Source organism: Desmodus rotundus, chromosome 3, assembly GCF_022682495.2.
Source record: "Desmodus rotundus isolate HL8 chromosome 3, HLdesRot8A.1, whole genome shotgun sequence".
Lineage (NCBI taxonomy): Eukaryota > Metazoa > Chordata > Mammalia > Chiroptera > Phyllostomidae > Desmodus > Desmodus rotundus.
In genome coordinates, this window is record NC_071389.1 from 105,585,095 (window position 1) to 105,598,614 (window position 13,520).

Sequence of the window (13,520 nt, forward strand, 5' to 3'; positions counted from 1 at the left end):
GCTCTCAGGGAAGCTGACACTTTAAAAGCAAAGCAGCATAAAGGGATCGGCAAATGCATCCACTGTATTTCTCCAAAATTCTTGGGTCTCAAAGATAACTGTTAAGTAAAAGCTCTCTCTCATTTCAAAATAGATGAGTTCAAAAACTGTTTTGAGCAGTGGAAAAAACATCTTGATGTGTGTATTGCATCAAATGGAGAGTACTTTGAAGGTGATTAAAGTTTAAACATGTAAGAATAAATACACTATTTTTTATAAATAAATTCCATTTTGGAGGGTCCTTCCTCATATAGTGAGAAAAAGACCAGTTTATAAAAGGGAGTTTGTCTCAGCAAGGAAGTATTAATGCCGCATATGACACCTAACGTTTCCATGCAGCAACAACCCTACTTGGCTGGTACTATTCTTACCCCCATTGTACAGACGAGGAAAATAAAATGCAGAGTATACACCACATGGTAGAAGACAAACTGGTGACCAAAATACAGGGAGTGTAACTCCGTAGACCACATTTTAACTCCAGAACATGCCTTCTAAATCAAAAGCTCTAAAATCAGCACTAAAAACAGGAGGACAAAAACCAATCAGTTTGCTGGATATTCTTCCAGCAGATTAAGTGGGATTAAGTTTTAACCCAGGATATATTAACAGGTATGTAATGAAATGTCACTTCATTTTAGCTTTTTCTCTGTATCTACTTTCATTTTTCAGAACAAGGAATTAAAAGAGGGAAGAAAAGAAAAGCAAACCCAAGTGGCTGATGGCTTCTTTCCCTTGAACTCTGGAGTTTTTTTCTATATATCTCTCCAAATGCACTTATCACCTCATATTCAAAGTAATTTACAGCAGCCAAAAGATGAGAATAATTATGCAGTCACTGACCCTCTGTTACATCTTTACATGTAATCTCCCTAACAAGCTAAATATTATTTCAGTTGAGTTCCTGGCATACACAATCTACTCAATGGAAAACTCAAACTGAGATATGCATTTTAGAAGAGCTAGAACTCAGTTGATTTTAATCAAGCTTGTTTATATCACGTAAAATCCAGGTGGTGATTAGGGAATACACAACAGTGAACGAGAAAGTCTCAGAAGCCAGAAAACCTTAGTCTGAATTCTGCCACTTACTAGCTAGGTGTCCCCTTGGACACGTATTTAACCCCTTTCGAGCTTCAGTTTCCACATTTGCCAAATGGGAAGAAAATCAGATAATTTATATAAATCAATGATAGAAAGACCAGGAAACAGCTATTTGTTCTCATACTCACACAAAATTATATAAGTCCTAGGTATGAGTGAAATGCTAATTCTTATTCTGTTCTAGTACTTTGACCTAACTGGTAAAAAAAATGTCTTCCGGTTCTGCTGCTGGCATTCCCTAGGGCACTCTTTCACAGACTTGACTCTCGACTGATCCTGAAATACCTAAAAATATTCTCAGTGTAGATAATAAATATCTAAGGAAACTCACATCAAAAAAAGTAACTTTGAAAGAGTCCAAATTTTCTAATTTATTAGTAGGTGAGTTTAAGAAATTAGGAAAGGATTTATCTTATTATAAAAATTTGAATAAATACTAACAGAACCAGGTTGGTAATCTTTTCAACCACCAGCCACCAACTTTCTCATACATTTACAAAGCGAGGGTATCCTGTTGATGGCAATTTTCTTTCCCTAACACTTCTAAAACCTAATCTCTCATGTGGTAGGTGCACGGAAGCAAATGAAACCTGCAGTTTCTTTCTTCTCTTGCTTCCTCCTAAGTGTCAATCTCAGGGCCGTGTACACCAACCAGGACCCTCCAATAGGTGGCAGGGCGGTGGAAAGGATGGATGACAGTGCACGTGGAGGATCCTGGGTCAGCTGGTCTTTTAGGGACTAAGGTTAGGAAAGCACATGTTACTCTGAGACCTGCTGCCAAACTCTAGGAGACCAAAATCAGTTTCCATGATGTTAAAACAGTTTCAAGGAGTTCAGAGAGGCATTATTTATTACTTAGCAGGGAATCCAGAGGGAAGATTCTACTTGAAAAGCTTAAGAAAACTCTCACTGATAATCTATCAAACCACTGGTTTTCTTCTAGTTTAAAGAAACAAGCAAATTGTAGTTTCTGAGGCTCAAATTCTTCGTTTTAACCTTAATGTTGTTGGAGAGATTTCAAGATAGGGTGGGAAGTTTATCGAGGGTAGAAGGAGCCAGAGAGAGAGCAGTGTTAGAAGTGGAAACAAACTTTATTCAAATTTGATTACTTGTAAACATTTTCAATAGAATGAATCCTTTTTAAAAAATAGAAAAACCAACCTGTTTTGATATTTGTGTCCACAATGAGAACATTCAAAGTCCCAAGAAAAAGAGTACATGAAGAGCTTTTCGATTCGGGCTTCTATTTTTAGGAGCAGGGGAAATGCAAACACCGGGCTTTCCATGTCACCTTCAAAAAGAAAAGGAAAAATGAGTTGTTCTTAATGAACTGAAAAAGGTCAACCCAAATTATGAACTGTGGTCTTTCTCACTGTATGAGGAAGGACCCCCCAAAATGGAATTTATTTATAAAAAATTGTGTATTTATCCTTACATGTTTAAACTTTAATCACCTTCAAAGTACTCTCCATTTGATGCAATACACATATCAAGATGTTTTTTCCACTGCTGAAAACAGTTTTTGAACTTATCTATTTTCATGCCTTTTAGTACTTTTGCTATTTTTGGTTTCACCTCTTCCACATCGGCAAAACGTTTCCTTTAAGTACTTTTTTTCATCCGGGGAAATAAAAAGTGTCGCTTGGGCAAGATCGGGTGAATGGGAGGGTGGGGTATGGGGGTCAGGCCGTTTTTTGGTCAAAGATTAATGAACCCTTGGCGCAGTGTGGGCAGGTGTGCTCACAAATCACCCATCATGAAATGGGCAAACGTGTTGAGTCTTCAAAAAAAAAAAAATTCACTTACACTGATACAGATGGGTTCCTAGAACACTCACCTAATGGGAAAAGCTCTACTACAAGGGGCCCACCCTCCAGAATATAATTCTGGGTTTTGTGGGGTTCCCCACTGTACTCACACTATGAATACATCTGAATACAGATATGTAACAGAGCAGGTTATTCACAACTGGACAAGGGGAAGTTTTAAAAGCATTTTTCTAAAAAACGTCCAGTGTAAAGATTTAATTATCACTTCAGTCTCTTTCATTTTTCTTGGAGGACATGTATGAAAACTTAAGACAAAAGACACAAAAGGCACACAATACTATCTCAGATCTTTTTAACTTTTCTCAGGAAAAAAACCCCTCAGAACTGTAATAACTCACGAGTATTATAAAAACAAAATAAATATATATAAATTGTTTGCTACAGATACTAAAAATAATATAACTGGTGAACCATGGTAGAAAAATATCAAAGTTGGACAAAAGCATTAAAAAGCCAATTCTATTCTGACTCTCTTGTTTTGCATATGGCGAGAGCAAGACACACACAGGTGAAAGGACCAACCTCATATCCCCTCAATCTTTTAACAATTAAAGTTAACAATTAAAGTTAACCTTCAACAACTTTAAGGCTAGCAAAGATCTGAATTATGTTGTCAATAAAATAAAAATCGACTTCTGGCCAAGATGGAGGCATAGGTAGATACACTGTGCTTCCTCACACAAGCAAAAGAACAACAAACTTAAAAACAAAAAAACACCAAAACTGAGAGAAAATTGAATTGTATGGAAGTCCGACAACCAAGGAGTTAAAGAAGAAACATTCATCCAGACCGGTAGAAGTGGCAGAGATGGGCATCCGAGTGGAAAGGGGTGGAGGCAGTGGTTGGAGGACCGGGGTGGTCCCACATTTGTGTGCAGATAAACTGGGAGGAACAAGTGGGGAGCAAGATAGACCATGCAACCCAGGGTTCCAGCGTGGGGAAATAAAGCCTCAAAACCTCTGACTGAAAAAACCCGTGGGGGTTGAGGCAATGGGAAAAACTCCCAGCCTCGTAGGAGAGTTTGTTGGGGAGACCCACAGGGTCCTAGAACATACACAACACCTCCCACCCCACCTGGGAATCAGCACCAGAAAGGCCCAAATTTCTTGTGGGTAGCAAGGGAAGTGACTGAAAGCCAGGGAAGAGCAGAGAAAGTGACACTGTTCCCTCTCTGACCTCTCTCCCACAAACAGCACAACAGCAGCCACATGAGTTGCCCCACCCTGGAAATATCTAAGGCTCTGTCCCTTACTAAGTAAGAGGCACAGAGAGTCAAAAAAATGGCCCAAATGAAAGAACAGATGAAAACTCCAGAAAAAATACAAGGAAGCAATGAAGAGATAGTCCACCTATCAGATGCAGAGTTCAAAACACTGGTAATCAGGATGCTCACAAAAATGGTTGAATGTAGTCACAAAATAGAGGAAAAAATGAAGGCTATGCAAAGTGAAATAAAGGAAAATGTACAGGGAACCAATGGTGACTGGGTCTCAAATCAACGATTTCAACCAGAAGGAAGAAATAAACATTCAACCAGAACAGAATGAAGAAACAATTCAAAAAAAATGAGGAAAGGCTTAGGAACCTCTGGGACAACTTTCAATGTTCCAACGTCCAAATCATAGGGGTGCCAGAAGGAGAAGAGGAAGAGCAAGAAACTGAAAACTTATTTGAAAAAACAATAAAGGAGAACTTCCCCAATCTGGCAAAGGAAACAGACTTCCAGGAAGTCCAGGAGGCTCAGAGACTCCCAAACAAGTTGGGCCATAGGAAGCACACACCAAGGCACATCATAATTACATTACCCAAGATTAAACAGGAGAGAATCTTAAAAGCAGCAAGAGAAAAGAAGACAGTTACTTACAAAGGGGTACCCATAAGACTATGAGCTGATTTCTCAAAAGAGACCTTACAGGCAAGAAGGGGCTGGAAAGAAATATTCAAAGTCAGGAAAGGCAAGGACCTCCATCCAAGATCACTCTATCTGGCAAAGCTACCATTTAGAATGGAGGGGAAGATAAAGTGCTTCCAGATAAAGTTAAGTTAAAGGAGTTCATTGTCACTGTCAGGATGGGCGGGGTAGGACAAAATGGCTGCCGGACTACAACCCGGAAGAGATGGCTGATGTCAAACCAGGGAACCACCAATGATGGACGGCCGCTTTGTTCCAGGAGACCAATCCCTAGCCCCCACTAGGGGAGCCAACCAGAATTTGGTGCATAAAACCCCGCCAATATTCCCTGCTTGGCCGCGACTTCCTCGGCCCACTCTGCAGACCGGGGAACCTCGTCCAGGTGCGCAAACCCCAATAAAGCTCTCTACTGCCTAATTTTGTGGCTGATTGTCATTTCTTCCTTGGCGGAGCCTAAGAAAACCTTTCAGTCACCAAGCTCTTATTATATGAAATGTTAAAGGGACTTATCTGAGAAGAAGATCAAAACTATGAACAGTAAAATGACAACAAACTCACAACTATCAACAATCAAACCTAAAAATGTTGGTAACTGCCCTGCCTGGTTTCAGAAGCTGTAAACCCCCATGGCTGAGGCTGAGTGAGAGACCTTGGATACATAAACCACTAAGGACAAAGCTTATCTCCCTGGCAGGGCACTGCTTCTGCCCACTTTACTTCACCCTGTTTGGCCCCCAGTTCATGACCTGTTAGCCAATGATGGGTAAGATTCCTCAAGAGAGGGACGACCTAAGACAGGCACAATCATGAAGAGGCCCTCAGGGAAGGACTTAGGAGGTATAGAAAAAGGGGGTGATGGACCCTCGCCCCTCGGCTTTGACATAGCCTGAGTCCTCAATTCTGTCTGCAAGACATCTCCTAATCTCTTGGCTGCCTTACTTGCCCTCCCTGACTTAAGCCTGAAACAATGCTGGAGGTGGGTGTGGCCCTGTGCTGGAAAGGGCAGGTTCCCTAGGGCAATCAGGCCTAAGAAAGACTGCATAAAATCTTATGAAACCTACTTTACCAATACCCTCAATTTAAATAAGGGTCCAAGCATGAAATGAGTTTGTTCCCCTAAATTTTATGGCCCTTTATCTATCTGACCCTGACTTAGAATAAGCCCTGAGTTCTTTGAATATTATCTATTATTTGATCATTTCTGCCACACTAGGTCTGATGAACTTTACATATATGCCCTGTATTCCAATGCAAATTAAACCTAATGAAAGCCCATTGAGGAAAAGGCTTCTGGCCCTCCTCCTTTGAGAGACAGGTCACCTTTCCTCCCCAAGCTGATCATGTCTTGGTGGACTTATTTTCCAGTGGATGGGGGCTCTGTGGACAATGCTCCCCCACATAAAAATACAAAAACAAACAAGAAAGCAGACAACTAGAAAAGGGCAAAACCAGAGAAATGCCGCATCATGTGGGGCATTATCAGCGGGGAGGGGGAGGGGAGAGAATGGGGGGAAAGGTACAGGGAATAAGCATAAATGGTAGGTACAAAATAGACAGGGGGAGGTTAATAACAGTACATGAAATAGAAAAGCCAAGTAACTTACATGTATGACCCATGGACATGAACTAAGGGGGGGGCGCCGGTGGAAGGAGGGTGCAGGGAGGAGTGGAATAAAGGGGGATAAAATGGGACAACTGTAATAGTATAATCAATAAAATATATTAAAGAAAATAAAAATGAAAACTGAATCGTGAATACTGCCTTCCAGTGTGGATATCAGCAAGCAAGTTAAATAGATGGATTTACACTCTCCCTTTGCATTCCTTCTCCAATGGGCTTCTCTCTTTCCCTCAGGGGAATTTAGATATTGGAAAAATTCTGATTCATTCTGTCCCCTTCCTCCCCTGGGACAGTGTTACATCTATGGTCCAGTTCTCTCCCCAGCCTGGAACCACAGTTGCCAGGACCACCACCAAGAGATGTCATCTTGGCAGAACCAAAAGGCAGAACAGTGTGTTATTACCTAAACATATTCTAGAAATATCAGTAGTTACAAAGGCTATTTTAATAGTTACCTTTGTGGTAAAGTCTCATTGCTGTTTTTGTACAAAAACAAAAAAGTTCTCTTTATAAAGAGAAATAAATACAAATCAATCTCCTAAAAATAAACTATGCAACACCACACACATAAACAGTGTGTAGTATGAGTTTCTATTTGGTTCTCAGCCTTTAAATGTATACTTTATTGTAACTAAATATTAATTGAAAAAGTAATTTACATTTTATAACAATATAAAATCTTCAGGTCTAAAAATACATAAAGTTCACAATGAATCAAAATATGAAAGAACTCAAAACACACGTGTTTAAATAAGTTGACTGAATACTGATCATGTTAGGCAATTTATATAGCTCCTGAACTGACTTTATTTTAACCTTTGAGTATAAATTTTAGAGGTATGAAGTTATAAAGCATGCTCCTAGAGAACACATAATACCAATGACTAATTCCAATTTTTATAACCTCCTGCTTAAGTGGTTTTTTTGCCTCTAGTAACCTAACCCCAACTCCTATCCACCTATCTTCATTTGCATGGTACAAACCTGTCAGTGACTCTTTGCTGTCTAACAATTCAAGTTCTCTCTTCTGTTAACTGTTCATTAATGTCTTCTAGCCACTCTTCTATTACATTGTTGGTCTAGTTTTTAACAAACTGACATACAAGGGTTCTTTATAAGATATGCTGGTAATTGCTTCTTTGCTCTATCTTTTCCCAGAGGCTTTCAGCTTTAATGTAATCATACCTACCAATCTTATATATCTTATTTAAGAAATTCTTCCCCAACGTGTGATAAAATATTCACCTATATTTTCTTTCAATTTTACAACTTTGTTTTTTTCATGTTTAGGTCTTTAAATATGCTGCCGTCTCTTTCTGATTATGGTGTCAGATAGAGATCCAATTTTTCCCCCTTTATCAGGAACCAACTGATGCCTTTCCTCTCCCCAGTCCCTGCATCACCACCTCTGTCACAGTATGAAGTAACCAAAAGAGGAGGATCCTAATCTGGGCTATGCTATTCTGTTGGTCTATCTATCTTTACATGGTATACTACACTTGGGCTACATTACTGTTTCAATTTACTCAAAAGTAAACAGAAACCATTAACAACATTAGCTTTTTCTTAAAAAAAAAAAAAAGGAATATGGACTTCAGAAGGAAAGAAAACATTGAACTGAAGATAGCAGTTACCTTTGTGGGAAGGTAAGGAAGAGCTGGAGATGACTACAAGGGGGCCTACGTTGTACTGTAATGTTATATTTCTTAAACTGTAGGGAGGGAGGGCAGAAAGGATAGTTTACAATGTGTTTTTTGAAACAATAACCAAAATGGTAAAGTGGCTCATGTTAAAAATTTAACCAAAAAATCAGTGTGAGTACAGATTCTACATCTCTGCCTTTAGTACTTTAAAATACACATTAATATTCAAAATGAGAACACACATGTTAAGATTTTACAGTGCTCTCTGAAGTGAAGATTAGATTGCATTAGTAAGACCTTAAGCTATAACATAGCACCTAGCACTGCTGAATGAATGAGTAGTAGAACAATAACGAGAGGGATTCTATTGTTTTAGGAGAGCCGAGTGCTCACCTAATTGCTATGATTGCACAAATAATCATTTAAAAATCCCTTTTTTATTACAAGGAAAACCAGGCCCAGGGTGGCAATTCCACTGGGTCCTAGAGTCTGCACCCTGACTAAAACATCTCAGATCATGCTCAGAGGGAAATGTTCCAAAGCGCAACATGGAGCCCCTCAAGTCTATATTCTGGTGATCTTACGAAAAAGTCTCCTTGAAATGGTGTTCACCCAATGGATTGGTGGTTGGGATGAGGAAGGGAGTTGACTACTAGGAGCCTGGGGAAAGTTTTTAGGATGACAGAACGCTCTATATCCTCAGTGTGGTCATGGTTAAACAACTATATACTTTCTAAAATGGTTTTACTGTATATTCATCACAGTTTGATACAAAGAAAAAAAAAGAATATTCATCACATGTGAGATCTCACCTAATGATAAATTAAAACAGCCCCTTAGAAAATCAGTTTATTATTTTAACAGAGTAAACTTATATCTATGGGAGTTCATGAAAAACAAGATAGTAAAACTAGGGGACAAAACTGTGGAACAAAGAAGTAGGAGACACTGCCATGCCGAAAACGGTACAGCATCTGGTTCTTATAAGTAAGTGCCACTTGTTGAGAGAAAAACTTGAAGGCATTGATATTTTATACAATTTAATCATGAATACCATATATTCTGCTTCTACAATGAAATATAAAGAAGAGTTAATGCAAGGATAAATAGAAATAAAACAGACATCCCCTTCAAACACACAAACGAAACAATCATTACAGCTCCCTTCTGCAATACTAAAAACATTTAAAAAGACAAGGAGATCTAGTGCCCTTGCTCCACACTGGTTCCAAAAGGCAGGCCAAAAGCCAATAGAGGACAAAGCAGGTCTCATTCTTGTGCCCTATTTTAAAGGTAAGAAAGTGTCCCCAAAAGGCCATCAGTATACTCTTCCTAATACCCCACTGGCAAAACTGTACCACTTGTCCATTTCTACACCAATCACTGGCAGCAGAAGTAGAATTACTCTGGTTGCTTTAGACCACAGATTCTCAACCTTGCCCATCTATAAGAATCACAGAGGAGCTTCTAAAATTCCTGATACCTGAGTTGCATCCTGAGATTCTTATTTAATGGACCCTAGCACTATTGTTTACTTTTAAATTCCTTAGGTGCCTTTTCAGAGGGACTACTCTACTGCAGGAAAGATTGAAAAAGCAATCGGAGTACCCAAGTCTTCAACTGTTTGTGAGACTACCATCCACTCCAGGGCTAACACAGCCAGCATCCTTTACAAGGGGCGTCCAGCCTGTGACCCACAGGCTGCACGTAGCCCAGGATGGCTGTGAATGCAACCCAACACAAAATTGTGAATTAACTTAAAACTTATGAATTTTTTTTGTGATTACATGTTGCAATTTATTTAATGTGTGGCCCAAGATAACTCTTCTTCCCGTGTGGCACAGAGACGCCAAAAGGTTGGACACCCCTGCTCTGATGGACCAGCTCTGCCCACCAATGATTTAACCAGTGGTCAATTCCTAAATGAAACCAACTACATTCTCTCCCCTAGGAATCTAGATCATTCAAAGTAATAAAGCAGTATTATATTTCCTTATGATGTTAGTATTTCTTTATAGTAGATGAGTTCTACAGTTAAATTACACAAATTACTTACCTAACGTACATCCAAGCTGAGGCTGAAGCCTGATAAAAATGTTATTTCTGACTTCATTCAGACCAGCCTCTATCTTTGCAAATATTTCTGAAGTAAGATTTTTACAATCTCCATCTAAAAATAAAGTACAGAATGTTATCAACTTCTCATCAAACTGTATCTTTTCAAAAAAAATTAAGACACTGCCAAGAATGAAAGTTTATAGGGCAATAAATTTCAGAGACAAAATGCAAAACACAAAGTTTTCTTAATACTTCCTCTATTCTCTGTAGTATACCATAAATATCCTGAAATACAATTTAAAGTAATGCAGCTAAAACAAGTGTAATTACAACTGTATTACAAAAACTATAATTATTCTGTAAAAAATGATTCAAATATAAAAACAAAATTAATTTGATATTTAAGTCAAAATTTGAACAAGAGGTATGATCTTCTGTAACAATCAATAGAACAATCATCACCTACTCAGCACTGGGATTCCTGTAATAATAGAAAGCAGGGAGAGAGAGGAGACAAAAGCAAAAATGCTTGTGAAAAATTGCAAAAAAAAGCAATCTCAAAGAAAGTCAAATTAAAACAAAATATTTCTTACCTAACAAAATTACAATTTTTTAAATGTTTACACTCAGAAATGATTAGATGCTCCGGGGTATTTTCTTCTTCAAGTGAAAATGGAATTGTACGTTGACATAAGCCTCTGGAAAACCATTCAGAAAGAATCTTTACATTCCTATTTTAATATCCCTTCTAGGATATACTCAGCAATGGAGTCAAAGGATATGTGTTTATTCCTCACAGCAAAAAATGGTAAGCAGCTTGAATGATTACCAATGGAGAAACAATGGATAAGATATATATAAAAGATTACATGCAAAGTCAACTTAATAATTAACGTGAGGATTCTTACACTACCAAAAACCAAGACCAAAAAAGGCCTAATAATTGAAATAGTGTGGTACTGGTTCAGGGACAGATAAAATGACCAAGAGAACAAAACTGAGTTAAGAAAGAGCTGCGCAGACATATGGGATATTGTATGATAAAAGTGGCATGGCAGATCTGTTGAGGCAAAAAGTAGAGCTAGAAAAACTGTCTACATGTTGGGAAAAAATGTGTCCTTACCACATACCATACACAAAAATTAACTCCAGCAGAACTAAAAATTTCAATGTCAAAAGCAAAACTTTATGAGTTTTCAGTGAAAGTATAGGAGAGTGACTTTGTAATTTGGGGTAAGGAAAGATTTGTTTTAAAAGCCACATTACTAGCTACAAAAGAAAAACATAACTTCTGTCATCAAAAGGTATCTTTTAAAAAGTAAACAATACAAGCCTGGCTGGGTAGCTCAGTTGGTTAGAGTGTCATCCTGATATGTATGCCAAGTGTGCAGGTTCGATCCCAGGAAAGGGCACAAGCAAGAATCAACCAATGAATGCATAAATCAGCCAATGAGTGCAACCAATGAAAGCATAAACAAATCGATGTTAATCTCTCTCTCAAAAAACCAATCAATGAATTAAAAGAATAGGAAAAAAAGTAACCATACAAGATAAAAATTGGGAGATTTAAATATGAACAGTAAAAATGACAGCAAACTCACAGTTATTAACAACCACACCTAAAACAAAAACAAAAGCAAACTAAGCAAACAACTAGAACAGGAACAAAACCACAGAAATGGAGATCACATAAAGGGTTATCAATAGGGGAGTGGGAGGGGGAAGAGAGGGGGAGAGAGGGGGGAAAGTACAGAGAATAAGTAGCATAAATGGTAGGTAGAAAATAGACAGGTGGAGGGTAAGAATAGTATAGGAAATGTAGAAGCCAAAGAATTTATAATTATGACCCATGGACATGAACTATAGGGGGGGAATGTGGGAGGGAGGGGGTGTGCAGGATGGAGTGAAGGGGGGGAATGGGACAAATGTAATAGCATAATCAATAAAATATATTAAAAAATTGGGAGATTTAAATTGGGAGATTTAGCAACACATATCTGATATAAAAAGAGCAACAAAAACATAACTATTCATACAAACCAGTAAGAACATGAAAAAAGAACTAATATGGATAAGATACAAACAGGCATTTCAGAGAAGAGGGAGTGTATACATGAAGAGCTACTCAACCGCTTTAAAATCTAGGGAAGGCAAACCAAGGCCACAGACCATTTCACATCGTTCAAGTAGCAAAATCTTCAAGTCTGAAAATAACCAAGGGAGAATATATGGGTCAGGAAGATCTCTCACACACTGCTAATGGGAGTACTGATAGGTAAAAACACTGGAAAACAATTCACAATTCATCATATTATAAACTGAACTCAGAGCCCATGATCTCGCAATTCCATTCCTACTGTACAGCTGAGGGCAACGCTATTTGTATCCCAGGAGACATGCCTGAGAAGTCACAGCAGTAATATTTGTAAGGGCAAAAAAACCCAATGATGGATGAATAAAGAAATACATTGATACATTTACAAAATGGAAATATTCTATAGCCATGAATATCAGTGAAGCACAAATACAAGAAGCTTCATAGATAAATCTTAATGAAAAGAAAAAGGTCCCAGAAAACATACTGTACATCCTTTGCTTAGAGTTGAAAACAAACTAGATAACATACTATTTAGACCTACATATGTAGGGAAAACTATTAAGAAGGAATAAAACATTTCAGGATGACGATTACCTTTGGACAGAGATGAAGGGTGATATGGGAAGGGACACATAGGTAGATGTCATTTACTGGGAATATTTTAATTATTTTGGGATTGGGAGTAGGGTCACGGGTATCCTATTTTATAGAAGCTAAAACAAATAATATTTCCCTCATGTGAAGAGAGATTTGGAGGGAGTTGTGGAGTTATGGGTAATTTGTATCTACTTCTTTATTCTGCTTTAAGGCAATTTTAAAACTTAAAACTTGAGAACCAAGATGGCGACGGAGTAGACACACTGCGTCGCCTTGCAAAACCAGAACTGACAGAAAATCAAACGGCAAGGAAGTCCGAAACATACATCCAGACCGGGAGGAGGGGCGGAGATGGGCACCGGGGCGGAAAGGACTCGCGTGGCTGTGGCGGGACTGAGACTGGCTGAGTGTGGGACCAGTGGGGCAGGCAGTCTGACCACTAGCAGACCCTGTGGCCCCACATTTGCGCACAGATAAACCCACAGGGCCAGACTCAGAGTGGCGGAGAACGGGGCAGGCAGAGTGGCGGGTAGCAGACCCCACAGCCCCACACTCGCGCACAGATAAACCGGGACAAATGGTGGGGAGCGAAGCAGACCACGAAACCCAGGGCTCCAG

The 13,520-nt window shown here is 38.8% G+C and overlaps 1 protein-coding gene across 5 annotated transcripts in view; it reads right to left on the bottom strand.

The window, feature by feature from the left end:
* Positions 1-13,520, bottom strand: part of USPL1 (ubiquitin specific peptidase like 1) — a 38,108-nt gene that overhangs the window by 13,058 nt on the left and 11,530 nt on the right. For all 5 annotated transcript variants that reach the window (XM_045188083.3, XM_024580806.4, XM_045188080.3 and 2 more), the window contains 2 exons: positions 10,206-10,319; positions 2,305-2,434 (listed from right to left, as the gene is read on the bottom strand). In XM_045188083.3, the coding sequence (XP_045044018.2) occupies positions 2,305-2,434; positions 10,206-10,319 (244 nt within the window). The remainder of the gene's footprint in view (positions 1-2,304; positions 2,435-10,205; positions 10,320-13,520) is intronic.